This window comes from Chelonia mydas, chromosome 20, assembly GCF_015237465.2.
Source record: "Chelonia mydas isolate rCheMyd1 chromosome 20, rCheMyd1.pri.v2, whole genome shotgun sequence".
In the NCBI taxonomy this organism is placed as follows: Eukaryota; Metazoa; Chordata; order Testudines; family Cheloniidae; genus Chelonia; species Chelonia mydas.
Window position 1 is genome coordinate 5185961 of NC_051260.2, and position 19993 is coordinate 5205953.

Here is a 19993-nt window from a genome sequence, read left to right on the forward strand (position 1 = left end):
AATGGGTGAAAATCGGTGCAAAGAATTAACTTCATGGTTTTCTGAGTAAATATTGAGGTTAATATTTGGGGACAGGAGGATGACCTGGGCCACCAATTTACTGAGCCACTCTCTCTCCTTCTGGAGCAGAGAGCTGGTTCTGGGGAGTTCCCCTCTTCCAAAATTCTGGTGAAAATTGGTAAAACCTGAACAATGTAAAACCCAGGACATTTTCCATGAAAACTGGTAAAAACCCCAAACAAAGGGCCTTACTGACAGTGCCCCACGCTTCAGCCAGTGCAACCTGATGCTGCATGGACAGAGCACCCACTGACTGGGCATGCTCTCTGCTGAAAGAGCTTGGTCGGGGCAAACACTGAGCTCTTTTGGCAGACAGTGTGCACAGATGGTGCATCATGTCCATGTAGCATCTTTGTACCAGTATAATCTCCTCTGTAAAGCGCTTGGAGAGCGACTGAGGAAAAATGCTATAGAAGAGCTAGGTATTGTTATCACTGTTAGGAGAACTGCATCCGTCACTAGGGGTTGTGTTACTATAATTATTAAAGTATAAAATCACCCCCCCCCAATCAAAATGATTAAACTGGTACAACATCTGCATATACTGCAGGCCCCAGAGCTTTCATTTGCAGATGGCTTCCTGGTGGGGGCATTGCTAACCCCAGCACCACTCCTCAAATCGGGGTCCCCAAAGTGGGCAGGCGGCATTAATGGTTTCGTCTCAGCTTCTTCCTGGAAGATGTTGATGTAACGGAAAGCTGGTGACCTCCAGAGTTCCACTGAGATCAACAGTGAGAAAGGGCACGAAGAAAGGACAACCGCTCGTCACACCAGGAGGATTCAGTGTAGGGACAGGCTGAGAGGATCACGCTGAAGTTAATAACAGGGTGGAGCACACAGGGCACAGGAGTTTTATTTTACTGCAGTTATATAGGCCCAGCTTTGCCAAAGTGCTCTCTGATTTGGGTGCCTGATCTGAGACACCGAAGAATGACACGTCACACTTTTATGGAGGAGGCTATGTGGTCTAGTGGTTAGGGCACTGGACTTGGACTCAGGAGACCTCCTTGGACTCAGGCTCTGCCACTGACCCGGTGCATAACCTCAGGCAAGTCACGGCCCCACTCTGTGCCTCAGTTTCCCCTCCCACCCTTTGTCTTTCATGTTAGTTTAGATTATAAGGTCTTCAGGCAGCGAGGCAGCATGACCTAGTGAATAGAGTGCTGGACTATAGTGCACAGATACCACAGTGTTGAACACGCTATGCAAACTTATATACAATAGAGCAAGCCGGGACTCAAATGACCTAGGTTCTATTCCCAGCTCTGCCACTGACCTCCCAGGTGATCTTGGACAAGTGACTTCCCCTCTTTGTGCCTTATTATTATTCAGGGCAGGGACTGTCTCTTCCTAGGTGTTTGTACAGCGCTAAGCACAATGTGACCCTGGTTTTTGTTCAGAGCCTCTCTCTGCTCCTGTAACACAAAGAATAATTGCCACCGTTTATGATGCTGGATTTCTTTTCTTTAAAACTCACTCCAGGATGAAAATAGGCAAGTCAGTTTCTCTTCTGTTTCTAGGCAGCTACATGGGCTTGTTCTGGGGCCCTGGGACAATAATCATACTTGCACCTAGCTCTTATCTAGGGTTTTCCATCAGTAGATCAATGGAGACCCTAAGCATGCTAAAATGGTTTTGGGTCCAGATGCTGCAGGGAAATGTTCTAAAATGTTTTTACTGGAAAAATATGAAAGAAATCTATTAATATTAGAGTTTCTTTTCTTTTCTTTTCTTTTTTTTTTAACCAAAACCTCCAAGTGGGACTTAAGCCACCAGAGAATGTTTCTTTAAATGTGCCTCTGAGCCTAACTGTTAGTTACCCTAAAGTCACTTTACACCTCTCTGGTGATGTGAAGGGGCCTTAAAATGAACATAAATGTAATTTATACTCACCTGATAATTAATAATACATAACTCTTATGGTGTTTTTCATCCATATTGGAGCTTTATAAAGGGGGTCCATATCATTCTCCTCGTTTTATGGATGGGGAAACTGAGGCACTGGGTGGTGAAATGACTTGCCCAAGTTCACCCAGCATGTCAGTGGCAGAGTGTAAGGCCCTGTACACTGCCAAAGCAGTATAAAATGGCCTTACCATATCTGAGAATTAGGCCCATGATGTTTGTATTTGCAAAAACTGTTGAACTTTCGGACCTTGGACTCAGCAGCATATTTGGAGAAGAGGTCGCTTTGATCACATACTTCTGCTAGCTGACCAGCTGGTGCGTGCCGCTGCTCAGTCACTAGGGACATCTGAGAAAAAACCCTCAGAGGCACAGAATTAGCTTTTCCCTTCTGATTGTACTTTGGAATTTTGCAAATCTAAATTTCAGCTCCTACCATGTGGTTTTGTTACTTTGCAGGGATGTGTCTGTAGGTCGGTGGTGTGTACAATCAGAACAACTAAACAAACAAACAAAAAAACCCCAAAAACCTGTTGAAAAGGCCCCAAAGCAGCAATTCCCAGCTGCTCTGCCAAAGTCTGTATCCGTCGGTCCCTCAGTCACACACCGTGACAACTCGTTGTGTGCATCCAGATTTAGGTGCGGCTGACGCTGCACAGAGTATAATTTACAGTATGACATTTTGGCTTGTCGTTTACCGAGTGGTGGTGCTTTGAAAGGAGATAGCCGCGACTGCAAGAAACTGTCCTGGTCCCAGAGACTGTGTGGGAATCGGGCAGGCAGGAGGCGCCTGGGAAGGGGCTCTCCTTCATCAATCTATATATTATTTTTATATTCCAGCTAAGAAAATGTCGCCGCCACCAGAAAAACATGAGCACACACGCAGTCTGGGGACTGGGAAAGCCATTGCTGTGTTGACCTCAGGAGGAGACGCGCAGGGTAAGGAGATAAGCGGCACTGTTTGTGTTTGGAGTCTGTCTGTTTGAATCAATGGGCATGATTTTCAAAAGAGACTAGAGGTTCTGGTTGCTTCAGTTTTGGGAGAGCCCAGCGGGAGAACGCTGGAGATTTTCAAGAAATGCTGAGCACTCGCCCACATTGCAGCAGGTCCCTTTAAGGCAATGGCTCTCAACCTTTCCAGATGACTGTCCCCTTTCAGGAGTCTCATTTGTCTTCCTTACCCCCAAGTTGCACCTCACTTAAAAACTACTTGCTTCCAAAATTAGGCATAAAAATACAAGTGTCACAGCACACTAGTGCTGAAAAATTGCTGACTTTCTCATTTTTACCATCTAATTATAAAATAAATCAACGGGAATATAAATATTGTACTTACATTTCAGTGCATAGTATATAGAACTGTATAAACAAGTCATTGTCTGTATGCAATTTTAGTTTGTACTGACTTGGTTAGCGCTGTTTCTGTAGCCTGGTGTAAAACTAGGCACATATCTAGATGAGTTGATGTACCCCCTGGAAGACCTCTGCATACCCCCAGGAGTACATGTACCCCTGGCTGAGAACCACTGCTTTAAGGTGTCTCCAGTTGGGAACTCAGAAACCCCCAGTTGTTTTTTAAAATGGTGACCAATGTGTGTGGTATAGATATGTCGGCAAGATCCTTTTGGGAAACCCAATCCTTATGTTGGTGCTTAAATGTGGTATTCCCCGAGCATCCAAAATCATGAGTTACACCTCCCAAAGTCATGAGATAGGCATAAAAATCGGGGGGGGGGGGGGCTTGAAGGAAACAATAAATTGTGGGTGCGTTTTCTTTGCCTTTGGGGTTTTGAGCCTTTAGGAGTCATGTTTTCAAGCTTCTCTCCATAACCCCAAAGGCTAGAAACATACTTCTTTTTTTAAAGGAGAGCTGAGATTCTCATCATGTGACTCCGGGAGCTGGGGCTTGGAGAACATTAACTATCATGAGACTGGCAATAAAATCACAAGGTGTGATCTTGGACCAGATGCCAACCTGGCTCAGGTGACCATGAGGCCTTGTGGCTTTAACCACTACTCGGGAAGCAGTGCAAGGATCTGTGATGGCACCTAGAGCCTGTTATTGCTTTCATAAACCATCAGATAAAAAATACAATAATGCCCCTCTTACAGCCTGATTTGCAAATGGGGCCTCTCATTCCAAGTGCATTGATTGTGGGGCTAGGGGTGGCTAAAACAGAGCTCTCCAAAAATCAAGCGATCCAAAATTTCATATAGATATAAAATTTAAAACAGATCATTTTTCAGAAGCCGCTTTGGCAAATGTTGAGGTTCGGACACTACAGGGAAGAGAATCATGTACCTGGATAGATACCGTCTTTATTTTAAATTGGGGAGCATCAAGTGTGACGTCCTGTGAGCTGATTGGCTGAGTAAAATACATTTCTATTACTCTTATTCTACTTCGGCTAGCCCTGCAGAACCCACACAGCTCTGGGAGAGGGGCCTGAAGTCTATGTCTCTTGTGGAACCACAGAATTATTAACTAAGTCCCGACTGCAAGGCCCGATTCTGTCCTCACTTATGCTGTTGGACTCCACTGGTGGCAAGCTTCACTGTGGATGGACTATTGTCTCCAGAATCCGTGCCTGAGTGTGAGACCCTGCAGCTTCTTGGCTTTCAGACCCCAAGCGGGGCTGACGGGAGTACGCATTTTCAAGTGGGTAGAGCACAGGACTGGGAGTCAGGACTCCTGGGTTCTATCCCTGACTCTCCACGTGACGCTGGGCAAGTCACTTCCCCTACCCCTGCCCCATTTACCCTTTCTGCAGAAGAAAGATGATCACGCTCCCCTGCCCCACAGGAGCAATGTTTGTGAAGTGCTTTGATCTCCCCAGCTGGAAGGTGCTTATTAGAGTGACTCTAGTGTGTGGACAGAGCAGGTCTGGAAGTAAAGAGACCCATTCCAGTCAAGCAGCACTATGGGCTCCAGTGCAGCTTGTAAGCTGCAGCCTGCATTCGGGGGCCTCGAAGAACAGCTCCACACAGCAAAGCAAGGGCTGTGATGGCTTTTAGCAGGGTGCAGCATGGGCTGCCCCTTCAATCTCCTTGCCCTGGGGGCAGCTCTTGGTTGCAGCAGGCTCTCCTGATGCTTGCAGTCAGGGAATGCAAGGAGGAGGGTTGTGTGCAGGAGCAGAGAACTGGGCAATGCTCCCTGTGTACTCTCCTCCCCCATCATACACTCATTATGCACCCAAACTCTAGCCCACCAGAACACAACACTTTAGACTCCCCCTTTGCTTCCTTCCCTGCTTATGGCACAAACAAGGCTCTGCCATTCCTGTCTCTCCTGCTGCTGTTCACAGGAACGGCTGCCTTGTCGTGTTTCTGTAACATAAACTGTTTTACCAGGCTAGGTTGTTGGACTGTCCCTCAGAACCCAAACTGGGGGGCCAGTGGGCTGCCCTTCATCTGGTCCCTACCCTTTGACCCGTCCGGCTCAGATGATCCTACCAGGAGTGAAAGCTCCAACTGGCATAGCTTCCAGGGACAGTGAGACACACAAGCCTTCCTCTGTCCTCGCCCCAAGGTGCAGTCCATCTATTGTTCTTATTGATATCGAGGTAACCAAGGCCCCTTTGCACTAGGTGCTGTGCAGACATACCCCAGATGGCCCCTGCACTAAGAGGTGAGACAGCAGGTCTGTGCAATAAGCAGCTGGGAGAGCACCAAGGAACAGGGGTTCTCTGTGTATCTCACATACAGACCCTCATCTCAAGGCCTTTACTGTATTTGTCCTCACACACCCCTATGAGGCAGGGCAGGACCCGTATGAGGCAGGGCAGGGCTATCATCCCCATTCTGCAGATGGCGGGGGGGGGGGGAAGGGGGTACTGAAGTATAGAGAGACTGACTTGCCTAAGAAGCTGGGAATTGAACCCTGGGTCTCCCAGTACCTAGGCAAGTACCCTAACCACTACACCATTCTTCCTTCCACATATGAGCTGTATCTTAAGCTCACCAGAGTCTATGACTGAAGATGTCTTTAAGCATGTCCACCATCATTTACATTAGGGGCAAAGCACGAACATATTAAAGGAAACAGAGGAAACTCCCGGAATGGCTCAGACCCGAGGTCCATCTAGCCCCATGTCCTGTCTCTGACAGTGATCAGCACCAGATGCTGCAGAAGAAGTTGCAAGACTCCTGCAGCTATGGGATATGTTCAGAGAGTACAGCGTATACATGGCGGTGAAATTTCTTGGATGGCCGTGTGTGTGTGTGGGTGTGTGTGTGTGAAGCACAAGGCAAGGTGGTAGCATGGAGGGTAACTGGAAGAGAATCTGGGGCTGTGGAGATAGCACGTACCGTGTGCACTCATTAGGGTGGGTGGTCACACATTAGTAAAGTACTGGTTGGCAGTTGGTATCAATCCTGAAGGTATTTAGTGGGCAGGCAGGAGCTTATCTCATGATTGCAGGTGGGAAGAACAACAGGGGAAGAGTTAAGGGGAACTTACTCTGCATTTCCATACTTGTGTCTGTTTCAAGATTTTCCCTAACTGAGAATTTTCTGGCTTTTCCACTGTTTGATTTCATTCTAAATCACAACATTCTTCTCAAGTTTGATCCCCTTAAGTTATTGATCAATATTTGCAACCTAACTCCAATTTAACAAAGTTTTTTTGGGGGTCTGGGAATTTCTTAAGTTTTTCATTTCAAGGGAAGTTCTTTCATACTTTGAATGTTGTTGGTTTCAACTGAATACTTTCAAAAGTGACTAGAGATTTTGGGAGCCCTATTTAAGGCACGTTAAGGGCTCAGATGCTCAGAAAGTGCTGAGTCCTCAACCCTTTGAAAGTCAGGCCCCTTTAAGGCATCTCAGGTTGCGCACCCAAAATCCCTAGTTGCTTTTGCAAATCCTTGGCTGGCTTATGTTTGTCTGTCCCTGTGTGAAGTCCTACTGTGCTGTAAATCACAACAGAAGATCTGCGGGGTGCTCAGAAATTTCTGGGACCCTTCGCGCCCCCCCCCCGCCCCGGTTTATAAATTGTGCAGGAAGCTTGGGGGGGAGGATTGGTGCCGGCAGTGCTTTGGCATTGCCTAGCCCTCTTCTCTACCTCCACTGATCTTGCAACTCTACAGAACTCCCTTCCCATGTGAGAGAGACAGCAGCTTGCAGCAGGGGGTAGAGAAGTGACACACTCATCCTCAGAGGGTAGAACAGGGCTGGGGGAATCCCCATGTCCCCTTAGCTGAGGGATGTCCTGCACTGAGCACACGGGGCACTGGAGCAAGAGAAGAAAGGGGCAGGGAATAGACCTGATGGCTTTGCTCTAGGATGTGCGGGTGAAGTGGGAGCTGCAGGGCTGGGGGTGATTAGCTCGGCGACACCAGCCTGATGCTCCAGGAGCTGTGATACCAGCAACTCATCAGCACTGGCAGGAGCAGACTTGGCTAATGGCATCATTAGCTGGCGTGACTGTATGGGGGTCCCTCTATGGGAGGGTCAAACAATCTCCCAGCTGAATTCAGGTCTCTGGGCTCAGAGCCAGCTGATGCACAAGGGGAGAAACCGCCCTCGATGTGTAAGAAGGTAAAGATGACCATTCGCTCTCTGCCCCCTGTAAACTGAAACAGACCCTCGCTTTTGGAAAGGGGTCCAGTCTTGATTTATCTTGAGAACCCACCACATCCCTTGCTCCAGTGGTTAATCACCCTCCCTGTTAATCATTGCATTGTAATTTCTGGCGTGAATTTGTCGAGCACAAATATCTTTTCTCCTTTGTCTTCGTTCTTAATATCTCCCCCCACTGCTTTGCTATTACAGTTTGTCTGTAGGCTCTCGTCCAAGATTTCATTGTGACCGATAAACTCTCATTGTGCCTTCAGACAAGGCCGCTGTCCGCACACGGAGGGTAGCTGTGGCTGAGAATACCCCCGTGGGAGAGGGGTTGTAATCCAATCCCAAAGTACTCCTCTGTCCCAAGGAGAGGCCTCTCCCGCTGGGGTATTTTCAGCCACGCAGGCGTGCCGGGTGCCAGGGAGAACCGCAGGCACTTATGGTTAAATGTCAGCAGACCAAAAATAAAATGTGAAAATCATCTGAGGGATCAGGTGCATGAGACAGCATCATCCAGCAGTAAGGGGCTCCAGGCACACAGGAGGGCTGGAGAGGGCTGAGTTATATTAGGCAGCATTGGGAGGTTCTGCTGGGCAAAGAGATGGAGCACAATTTGGGGAGCCTAGAGCCCCCCCATGTGATACAGAGCCAGCTCCTTGCATGTTTTAACGTGGCATGGGTTTAGGGCAGAGGCTAAGCTGGCACATCAGCTGCTGTGCTGAGCCACTGCCCATTGCCCACACATGGAGTGGGAGCAAAGGTTGCAGAGGGAGCGGCAGGGTCTTGAAGAGGTCTTTGCCCTCCGCTAGAGGGGATCACCCCACACAGGGGATGGATCGTGATGTGTCTGTGACACAGCACAAGGCCTATTTGAGTTACTGTGTGACACAAAAAGAAAAGGAGGACTTGTGGCACCTTAGAGACTAACAATAGTGGGGGCAGGGGGTGGAATAAACATGGGGAAATAGTTTTACTAATTAAATAAAACTATTTCCCCATGTTTATTTCCTCCCCCGCCCCCACTATTCCTCACACGTTCTTGTCAACTACTGGAAATGGCCCACCTTGCCCTGTCTCAGAGCAGTGTTGGGACGGGAAAGTTTCTTTCTGACCACCAGTTAGTTAGGGGCAAGCTTATGCCCTGAAGCATGACAGTTTATGTCACTAATTTACTACATTAAAGATGGTGAGGTGCCCAGATGCTAGGGTGATGGGGGCCATAAAAGTACCTTAGATAATATCTGTCGTTTACATTGAGGGAGCACCTAAAGCCCACAACCAGTTTGGGCACTATTGTGCTAGGTGCTGTACAAAGCTAGGATAAATGACACTCCCTGCCCCAAAGAGCATCCAACCTCAAAGCCAAGATGGAGCAGGTAGATGAGACAAACCAGTGGCCCAAGGTGAGGTGGGGGAGACAGGGTGATGTATAAATAGAATAAGATAGGCATAATTCTTAGCTGGTCAGTAGCAATGGTCCCAGCTTTCCACCTGCCCAGCCATCACCAGGTTAACACTTGGAGGAGGTTCCCCTCTATAGCTGGCCAGTTTCTGGGTGGTGGCCAGGAGGGGTCTGGAGAAATCTAACCATTCCCAAGCTCTGATGGGACTTTAGTCTGTGTGCCAGAATCCAAATTTAAATGGAACCTATGGATATTTCTCTTTAACAGGGGCATGTTCTTTAAGCCATCTCTGTACTCTCTGGCTTTTGCGTTGACTTGGGGACCAGAATGACCCCTGGGGTAAGTTAGAGCAGCCTCAGGGACTAGTCTAACTTTTACAGCAGCTTCCCAAGGGCTTCAACCCCACCTAAAATCCCTGTAGCACAGAGTGGTCTGAGCACATTCCTTCCTGTCATGCCCCCGCCCATGCCAAGACCCCCAGGGGGGTGCGGCATAGGGTCATTTACATGTAGAGCTGGGCAAATAACAGGATGTTTCAATTCACTGGCATATCTGACTAATTGGGGGAGGGGAAAATCCATTTTCGGACCACAGAAAACACACTCTTTTTACGTTTTTGGCTACTTGAAAAGTTGCGGGGAAAAATCCTGTTTTGGGTTGAACAAAATATTTTGTTCTGCCTGAATTGAAACATTTTGCTTCAATTTCGAGCATTGTTTCAGGTTTTTATATTTTTTAACAAAAATTTCTCAACAAAAAGTCCTTTCAAATAAAAAATCAAAATGTTTTGCTTAAACAATGTTGAGATGAAACTTTTCAATGTTTTTGGAGTTTTCTTTTAAGTCCCCCCCCCCATTGAAATAATTTCCCGAAATCCACAAATTTCCTGAATGTTTCTGTGTTGCTGAATCAGCATTTTTTTGCCAAAAGGGGGGAGTTTTAGTTGAAAAATTTTACCCAGTTCTTCTTACATCAATCTTCTGCTGGTTCTGTGCCAGATGCCCTGCCACGCCCCCCTTCTGGCTCTATTACAGCCTCTGTAGGCTACCAGAGTTGTGTAGAGGGATCTGAATTGGGCCCTTATCTGGTTGAGCTGCTGGAGCTGACAGGGCTGCTTTTCCTGCCCACCTTTGGGTGAGTGCAGGATAAAAATCCACCCCCTGCTGTATCACGGCCGCTTAGGCAGCACGGGGATTCATGGGATTTGCTTCAATCAAATATGTTCTGAACACTGATGGCTTTGATAGAATTTCACATCAGAGGAGCACAAGGGTTGCTTGCAGGCTCAGGGCCTCAACAGATAACGGCTGGAGGAAGGACAGGCTGCAGTGAAATGCTGCGTGGTTGAACAGGGAAGCTCCACACAAGTCACGTTTGCTCCACAATTTATCCCGTGATTACTTCAGTGGTGGTGGTGTGTTGTGAATGGAGGGTTCAGGTCTGTCATCAAAGAGTAGCATCAACCTAGTGGTCCATAGCCACTTGATGTGCCTTCTGTGAGGTAGAGAGAGATCTGTAAGGGGAGGGGCTCTTGGACAATAGAGGAGAAGTGTCCATCAACCCCTTTTGAGTAGGCTTGACAGAATTAGATTTTTTCTGTGTTGTTTATCATTTTGATGGAAAGCATAATGTTTATTTGAAGCATTTTTTATTTTTATTGATTGATTTGCAGAAAATTATGGGAGGTCAGACGATAATTATTTAATAACCGTAGACACCGAGATTCAAAAAGTTAAAGCTTCATAACATTAAAACACAAACTGCCAACATCACTTGTCAAAAGCTGCAAAGCAAAGAGCCTTAAATCAAACTCTAATCCATTCTTAAGCAGCATTTTTCTTGCTCTGCCTATCAGTGAATTTCAGTGATCATGGATGGAATATTTTTTGTGTGCACATGGTGAAATTGACATTTATCGACATTTACGAAGAAAAAGCTAACCCTGCTAAGTCTGCTTTGGAGGCATCCTCCTTCCAGAGACTGAGCTGGCTGGCACCAGAGCAGAGCTGGAAGAGGACAAAGAGGGCTTCTGGGAAGGATCAGCAGATATTGGGGCCTGGAATAATGCTGCCTCCTTCCCATGCATCACGCTGTTGCACCATCCTGCATTCACTTTGGGCCAGCCATCTCTTGTTAATGGCTCCATGAATTCCCATGAGACACTTGACTAGGCTGCCCCCAGCAGTGTAGGGGAAAGACATGACTAGTGCTGAAACCATTCCTGTCCTGTAGGAAAAACTAGCCTTCTCCTGCAAGTGTCAGCTGAAACCTGGAATCTGTATCCAGCCCAGAACTGCTCAAAGCCCCTTTCTGTTACTGCATCAGAAACCCCTGAGCTCCATCATGTTGGCCAGAAGGGACCATCGGGATCATCTAGGTGGTAGGACGTTCCAAAAGCATGGCACAGGCCAGAGAATGTTACCTGGTGATTCCGCCGCCGAGCCCAGCGGTTTGTGATTGAATTGGAGCACACTACTGAATCAGAAAGCCAAGTCCTGCAGAGATTCCCTTCCGTTATGGAATGAGATGGCAGGTGTTTTGCATGCAAGAGTGATTTCTCTCTCTCTCTCTATCTCTCTCTCTGCACAGGCATGAATGCAGCTGTCCGGGCTGTGGTTCGAGTGGGCATCTTCACAGGAGCCAAGGTGTACTTTGTTCATGAGGTTGGTACGATTGTTTGCTTCTTGGATGGCTTCCTCACCTCTGCTCTGAACTGCATCTAGCTTTGCTCTCATTGGGATTTTAATAACGTAATGTCTCCACAGTACATGAATCATTATAAACGTAGCCAGTTGTGTCTAGAAAAATCCCCATTGCAAAGGGCGATAGGAAGGGAAATCTCTCCTGATTTTCATGGGGTGCTTGACGTAATATCTTACAGTTAATCCTTGGCCTCCACCCTAACTCCCTGCCCCAAACCAGAACGTACATCCCTGTACCCCGGCCCGCTACCCCAAACCAAAACCAGAACCTGCTACCCTAAATCCCAATCCTCTGGTCCCCAGCACCGCAATTCCATCAGCAGCCTGCACCCCTGCAGTAACCTCAAAGAGCCATTCTGCGTCTAGACACAGAGCCACTGAGAGACCAGGACCTCACCTGAGACCATGACTCACTGATTTAATCAGAGTCGGGGCCGGAGTGGATATTTTGACATTTATTTTGTGATGTCTCCATGGGACATACTGCTCTTAAAGGTTCTATGTTAGTTTTACTGTCTTGCCTTGTATGAAAAGGAAGCCGGCTTTAGATATGAGGAGACATCTGCCACATGGGAAGAGGAATAGTGAGAAACAGGGAGAATATATTAGTTATCTTGAACTGCAGCTTATTGTTCATTATTAATATAGTCTATCCATCTATTACCACATGTTCCCATATGTCTGTCCATCCATCCTTTCCTACATGTACCTATCTTTCCATTGCTCTATCTATATCTATCTATCAGCATATTTATATCCATTCATTTCTACATATACTCATCTAGCTATCCATCACCATAAATACTCACATAGCCATCATTTCTAATATGCCCATCATCATGTTATCAGAGCAGCAGTGACAGATGACTGTTACACCAATGTTCCCTCTAATTTTTTACATCCATGTGCGGAATGAATTTTGTTATGTGCACCAATATGGAGGTGATGTGTGGCGGAGGTGGGGCCAAGGGGTTTGGAGTGTGGGAGGGGGTTCAGGGCTGGGGCAGAGGATTGGGGTGCAGGGAGTGAGGGCTCTGGCTGGGGGTACGGACTCTGGGGTGGGGATGGGGCTGAAGGGTTCAGGGTGTGGGAAGGGGCTCAGGGCTGGGGCAGAGGTTTTGGGCGGTGCGGGCTCTCAGATGGGGTCGGGGATGAGGGGCTTGGGGTACAGGCTGCCCCAGGCTGCAGCAGGGAGAGAGGACTCCCCCCAGCCCTCTTTTGCTGCAGCAGCTCGGGTCCAGGGGAGAGGGCTGCCTCTCCCTGGCACCTTTGCAGCCCTTGACAGCCTGCTGAGCAGCTTAGAGGGAATTTAGCATTACACGTGTCTGCTTCCTAGTGATTGTAACTGATGCTTCATGCTGGGCTAAAGGAGAAGATCAGGAAAGATGTGGAAGGGGACGGCAGTAAGCGTAGGAGAAAGCAGACTGGAGCAGAGAGAAGCTGTAGGCTCAAGCACAGGAACATTCCCAAGTTCATTGTACTGCCAAGGGAACCTGCACCGCACTTTCACAAGACGAGCCTGGGAGCTTAAATTGAGAGCCTTGCTAGACACTGAAGAAGCGAGTTTTTACCCATGAAAGCTTAGGCCCAAATAAATCAGTTAGTCTTTAAGGTGCCACCAGACTCCTCGTTGTTGTTGCTAGACACTAAAAATCATGGACAGAATAGACACTGGATTTTTGGCTGATTACAACAATTTATAATCCACTAACAACCCCTCCCCCCCAAAAAAACAAACAAACAAACCTGCTTTCCCCCACACTTTCCTCCCTGTGACTGGAGAGGTGTTAATGGGCCACTTCACCTGGAATGGTCCCTTGAAATATGTGTTAACTACTTGTGCTAAACAATCTGTTCCACCTTGTATTTAGCTGTGACACTTAAAGCTCCTCTTCAGATCTGGGAAACTTACTTGTAAGCTCGAAAGTTTGTCTCTCTCACCAACAGAAGTTGGTCCAATAAAAGATGTCACCTCGCCCTTGTGTCTCATTGTATTGCCAGTCTGTTATTTGCTTACTATCCTATATTGTGTGCCTGGACCGCCAATATCCGATGTGGACGTGTTTCCTACCCAAAAAGAAAAGGAGTACTTGTGGCACCTTAGAGACTAACCAATTTATTTGAGCATAAGCTTTCTTGAGCTACAGCTCACTTCATCGGATGCATACTGTGGAAACTGCAGAAGACATTATATACACAGAGACCATGAAACAATACCTCCTCCCACCCCACTCTCCTGCTGGTAATAGCTTATCTATTACCAGCAGGAGAGTGGGGTGGGAGGAGGTATTGTTTCATGGTCTCTGTGTATATAATGTCTTCTGCAGTTTCCACAGTATGCATCCGATGAAGTGAGCTGTAGCTCAAGAAAGCTTATGCTCAAATAAATTGGTTAGTCTCTAAGGTGCCACAAGTACTCCTTTTCTTTTTGCGAATACAGACTAACACGGCTGTTACTCTGAAACTGTTTCCTACCCAGAGTACTTTGTTCAGAACCAAACTCAGATCTACTGTTGTCTTAGAATCATAGAATATCAGGGTTGGAAGGGACCTCAGGAGGTCATCTAGTCCAACGCCCTGCTCAAAGCAGGACCAATCCCCAATTTTTGCCCCAGATCCCTAAATGGCCCCCTCAAGGATTGAACTACTACCCTGGGTTTAGCAGGCCAATGCTCAAACCACTGAGCTATCCCTCCCCCCTCTTCAGTTCTCACCCTCTCTGGGTCTACCCAAAATGGTCTGAGCAATCCTCTGAGTCCACAACAGGCCAGTGAGATACAGGTTTTGAAATCAGCAGCTGCTGGGATTGTTGAAAACCTGCAATGGACTGGGTGGGCTTTGGGCAAGACAGTACCTCTGTGTGGGGCTGGGGAGGTGTCTGTGCCGGGGAAGGGAGTGCTCCTCTGAACGTTAATGGTTCCATTCAGTTTGAGGCTCACTCTGCTTAACTCTCCTCCCCAGTTCCTGTGGGCACCCTCTGTCCATCCATCACCATAAGTGTCCATCTATCTCTCCAAGCGGTAACTGGCGTCGCAAAGCCTTCAGACTTGCCCCTAATCTCTCTCCTGTGCCTTCCGTTCTAGGGTTACCAAGGACTGGTGGACGGCGGTGACAATATCAAGGAGGCCACATGGGAACGTGTCTCCATGATGCTTCAGCTGGTAAGTCCTGGCATGGATCCCCTTGCTGGCTGTGAAAGGGAGCCAGCGCTTTACAAAGGAGCCAGGCACCCAACTCTCACTGAATTTCAGTGGGATTTGGAGACCTAAGGGCTAGATTTTCAAATGTGCTTAAGGGGCTTTGGAACGTATGTCCCCACTGAAAGTCATGGAATCCTAGACTCTCAGGGTTGGAAGGGACCTCAGGAGGTCATCTAGTCCCACCCTTGCTCAAAGCAGGACCAATCCCCAACTCAATCATCCCAGCTAGGGCTTTGTCAAGCCTGACCTTAAAAACATCTAAGAAAGGAGATTCCACCACCTCCCTAGGTAACCCATTCCAGTGCTTCACCACCCTCCTAGTGAAAAAGTTTTTCCTAATATCCAACCTAAACCTGCCCCCTGGGACTTGTGCTCCTAACTGCTTTCCTCTATGTGTCCCCTTACGACAGCATGTAGCATACAGGCACTACCCGCGTAGTAGCTACACGTGGCAGCAAAAGGCCCCGGCAGGCGGGAGGCTGCAGGCAGAAGCTCTGGCAGGTGGGAATACAAGTGCACTTTTCCTCCTGCCTTCTGGCACTTGGGCTTGAATCAGCGGGTAAGACACGTTACACACAAATCGTGGCTGTGCCACACACCCCAAGCAAAGGGGGCAGCGTGTCGCTGGGCTGCCCTAGGATTAGCCCAGGATACCTGGCAGCACAGAATACTTCCCCTTCCACGCCAGCCTGGCTGAGTTGGAGGGAGGGGGCAGGGCTGAATCCAGGCTCCGCCCACTCACATGCCCGGGAGTGGGGAGTAGAAAACCCTGCAAGGTACTTCCCACAATGCTACCTGCCGTGTGAATAGCCAGCACAGGAGAGGAGGGAGCACCTGGAGGCATACAGCAAGGCTCACCCCACCATCTAGTCCTTGGAGGCAAGCAGCTATGAGGGAACATAAAGTAGGCCCAGAACCCCAGAGAGCACCATTGTCTCCATCCTGGGGAACACAGGTTAGCAACAGGGACAGGGAAATGTGCCATTAAGTCATAGTCACCACAGCTCTCTTGAGCCCAGGCTTTTGCCTTCACTGGACCCACCTGTCCTCCCATGGTTGGAAGAGACCCATTGACCCTTATGATGACTCTAAAGGTCATTGCAATTCCATGGAAGGGATTCCTGCCAGGAGGAAAATGATTGTAGCATCTTGCCCTTTTCTTCGGCGGGGTCACAGGCAAGGGCTCGGGAACTTGTGTGTAACGATATCCCGAGGCTGGGGTCACAATGAATGTCTGAGACCTAAAATAACGTGAAATCAGAGATGAAGGCTGCCAGCAGCCCTGCTTGTGATCGGGGACCTCGGGTCGGGTTTCACAAACAAGGACTGCAGAGGGCTGCGCCCGTCTCTAAGCAGTGTGCCACCCTCGAGACGGAATCAACTGGCATTAAATCAGACCTCCCTCTCCCCCCAGCCCCCCACACGTGCAAATGTTGTTGTTTCAAACCTGATTCTAACTCTCCAGCCCGTATCTAAGGGCAAAACTGACCACTCTGCCGAAATTATGCATCATTTTAAGTCCTGAAAAAAAGGCTTATGTGGAACTTACACAGGTTGTAGGCCCTTGTGCTGGCCTCCCGCACAGAGGTGAACTTCGCCCTCTAAGAGGACTCGAGGGGGAATGCCGCGGGACACTGCTGCCATGGATAACTAGCTGTTTGTGTTCTAGAGCTGGGGTTCTCAATCTTTTTCTCTCTGAGGCCCCCCCCCCACAAGCTGAGGACTGGCCATAGTGGGGGGTTCGGGGGGTGTAGCTTGCGATACTCATGGCAGTGAAATCCATAGCAGCTCTATCCACAGGCACTGACTTTCCAAAGTGCTGGGGGGCGCTTGACCCCTGGCTCTGCCCCAGGCCCCACCCCCACTCCACCCCTTCCCCCAAGGCCCCACTCCCGCCCTGCCCCTTCCCATCCCCGCTCCACCCCCTCCCCCGAGCTGCGTCCTTGCTCCTCCCGCCTCCCTCGCAGCCCCCTGCACACCGTGAAACAGCTGTTTGTGGAGGGCGGGAAGCGCGGGGAAGCGCTGATCCACGGGGACCGCTGGCGGGTGGGAGGCGCTGGGGGAGGGAGGGGAGGGCTATAATGGGGGCTGCTGGTGGGTGCTCAGAACCCACCATTTTTCCCCCGTGGGTGCGCCAGCCCTAGAGCACCCATGGAGTCGGTGCCTAGGCCTCTTATCTACCAGGGTACCTGCCTGCTGGGAAAGTGCCAGCGTAAAGATCAAGGCCTGGCGTAACCAAGATAGATTCAGCGTTTAAGGCTATAAGGGACCATTAGATCATTGAGTTTGGACTCCTGCAAAGCCCAGGCCATTACATTTCACCTGTGTGTTGAGGCCAATATCGTATGTTTGACAACAGCATCGTTGAGAAAGGCATCCCGTCTGGATCTGAAGGTAGCAAGGGATGGAGAGTCCACCACTTCCCTGTGGAGGTTTGTTCCAGCATCCTCACTGTTAGAAATATATGCCTTATCTTGAATTTGAATTGGTCTGGCTTTAGCTTCCAGCCCTTAGTTCTTGTCCTGCCTTTCTCTGCTAGTTAGGGAGCCCTCTCCCGGGGAAGGTACTTTTCCACTGTAATCAAGCCACCTCTCAATCTTCTGGCTGATAAACTAAACACATCGAGCTCTCTCAGTTTTTTTTGTCCAGCCCTGTGACTCTTTTCTGCATCCTCTCCAATTTGTCAACATCCTTTTTAAAATGTGGACACCAGAACTGTTCTCGGCATTCCCGCGTCAGTCTCACTGAGAATCCCCTTTGACTTGCAACCTGCTGGCCTCCACGCCCGATCAGCTCCTGCGACAGACCACACAACCCTCTGGGTGAGTGGCTGTGGGGGGGTTCCCTATTGACCCCCCTTCTGCCTCCATCCCAGGGCGGCACTGTAATTGGAAGTGCCAGGTGCCAGGACTTCCGCACGCACGAAGGTCGTTTGAAAGCCGCCCGCAACCTGGTGAAGAGAGGCATCACCAACCTGTGTGTCATCGGGGGAGACGGCAGCCTGACTGGTGCAGACACCTTCCGGGCCGAGTGGAGCAGTTTGCTAGGGGAACTGGTTAAAACAGGTACCGTGGTGACAAAGCAATAGGTGGAGTGGGAGGGGGTTAAGCTGTCCAGCCTGCCAGAGTGTGGCCAGGAGCCCCAGTAATTCTGGTACACGGTCTCCTCCTTCCCCTGATCTTAGTTACAAAGTAACTGGCTACCTCAGTCACTTTGGCCCCGATCCGCAAAGCAGGTGCCCAACTTCCACTGATTTCAATGAGAGTCAGGCACCTAAATACCTTTGAGGATCTGGGCCCTGCTCCCTCTACAATGTCACCCAGCTTCCCATGACTTCTCCACCCCTGAAGCCCCAGGCACTCCCCAAGGGACATTGGCACGTCTATGCACGCTCCAAGTGCATGTCATCTCCCCAGCTCCTGCCCCCAAGACACCCATTCACGAGTGCACTCCCTTCCCGGAGACACCTCCTAGTGTGTGCATCTCGTCCCAGGACACCCGTCTGCCCTGTTCCCCACCCATGCACGTCCCCAAGCAGACCACAGTGGAGCAAAGCTGGGGGCGGGGGCATGGAAATGCCAGCCAGTAGAACTTGCTGGGAAGTGGAAAAAAATTTCACAAACACTTAGGGGAGGGGAAATTCACTGTTTTTCCATCCAGATGTTGTTCCTCATTCAGCTCTAGCAGGAAGTGACGGGTTTGAAGCATCACTGAGGTGTTACTGAGAATTTTCTCAGGGGCTTAGCTCACATGCTCAGACCTTAAATGATGGCCATTTGTGGGGTCAGGAAGGAATTTTCCACGTGGTCAGACTGGCAGGGATCTGTGGGGGAGGGGCAGGGATTCCCCTTCCTCTTCAGCATGGACACAGGTCACTTGCTAGGATCATCTGTGTGTATCTCACTAAATCAATTCCTTGCCATTGCAGAGGCCTGGGGCATGGGTGGCAACTCAGTCCCTCCTGTTCTGCACGTGCGGCCCACAACAGTTTAGTCTCCTGAGGGCTGTACTTCTTTGGTCTGGTTGCTGGGTTTGGTACCGGGGTGGCAGTGTGGCGTTTTGTGGCCTGTGATGTGCAACAGGTCAGACTAGATGGGCTGGTGGTTCCTTCTGGCCTTAAGCTCTGTGACTTTGGGCCTTACCCAAAGCCCCTCGAATTCACTGGGCTCTGGCTCAGGTCCTCGGTGTGCATCACCCAATGATAAGCTCACCGCAGAACGTCAGCGTTCCAAGGGGTCCGTGGAATCTCTCCGCAGGTGGCATCACGGCAGAGGAAGCCAAGAACTCGAGTCACCTGAACATTGTAGGAATGGTCGGCTCCATCGATAACGACTTTTGCGGCACGGACATGACCATAGGCACAGACTCCGCCCTTCACAGGATCATGGAGATAGTCGATGCTATAACGACGACTGCCCAGAGGTGAGAGTCTGCAACTCACCTCTTCCTTTTCAGCATCGGCGGTGCGATGCAGGGGTGTTGGGATGCCAGAGCCTAAGGGTATGTCCACACTGCAATCACGGGGTGGATGGACCAGCCTGCCCAGCACCCTTAGTGCTTAGAAAGTAGGGCAGCTTTCTACATTAGGGACTTGGTTTTGTGTTCTGTGTCTGTACAGCGCCTTGCACAATGGGGTCCTGATCCATGACTAGGGCTCCTGGGCACTGATGCAACACAGATTATTATTAATAACGCTAATAATGAGGTGCAGCACAAATGCGTGGTGGGAGCCAGTCCCAGCCCTGAATTGCTGACAATCTGCAAAGTCAAGACAAACACAGGAGGAAAAATGACTTGCCAAAGGTCACACGGGAGAGCCAGGCATAGTACCAAGGTCTTCTGAATCCCAGTCATCCACTGGACGCAGCTGCATCTCCACAATATTAAGGCCTTGTTATTACTTAGGTTGATATACCTGCTGTAACTGTTGGGTGCACTCTGTCTCCTGTCTCTTGCAGTCACCAGAGGACGTTTGTGCTGGAGGTGATGGGCCGTCACTGCGGGTGGGTAAATCTTTCCTTTCTGCGCGTTTAACGGTTCTGCATTTCACCACCTCCTGACCCTTTGGCCCAGCGCATGGGGAGGCGGGGTCCTTGCTTCATAGGAAGTGGAGAGGCTAGAAAGAGGGGAAAGTCGCAGGAAAAGAAGGGCCGGAGGGGAA

The 19993-nt window shown here is 49.4% G+C and overlaps 1 protein-coding gene across 4 annotated transcripts in view; it reads left to right on the plus strand.

Annotated features, from left to right (window-relative positions):
- Window positions 1–19993, plus strand: part of PFKM (phosphofructokinase, muscle) — a 50536-nt gene that overhangs the window by 8172 nt on the left and 22371 nt on the right. For 3 of the 4 annotated variants that reach the window (XM_037883771.2, XM_043533079.1, XM_043533080.1), the window contains exons 2-7: window positions 2806–2904; window positions 11520–11593; window positions 14716–14793; window positions 17708–17897; window positions 19089–19254; window positions 19791–19835. In XM_037883771.2, coding sequence (XP_037739699.2) covers window positions 2806–2904; window positions 11520–11593; window positions 14716–14793; window positions 17708–17897; window positions 19089–19254; window positions 19791–19835 — 652 coding nt within the window. Of the gene's footprint in view, window positions 1–2358; window positions 2439–2805; window positions 2905–11519; window positions 11594–14715; window positions 14794–17707; window positions 17898–19088; window positions 19255–19790; window positions 19836–19993 lie in introns of those variants that run through there. The other variant, XM_043533081.1, reaches the window with a different exon arrangement.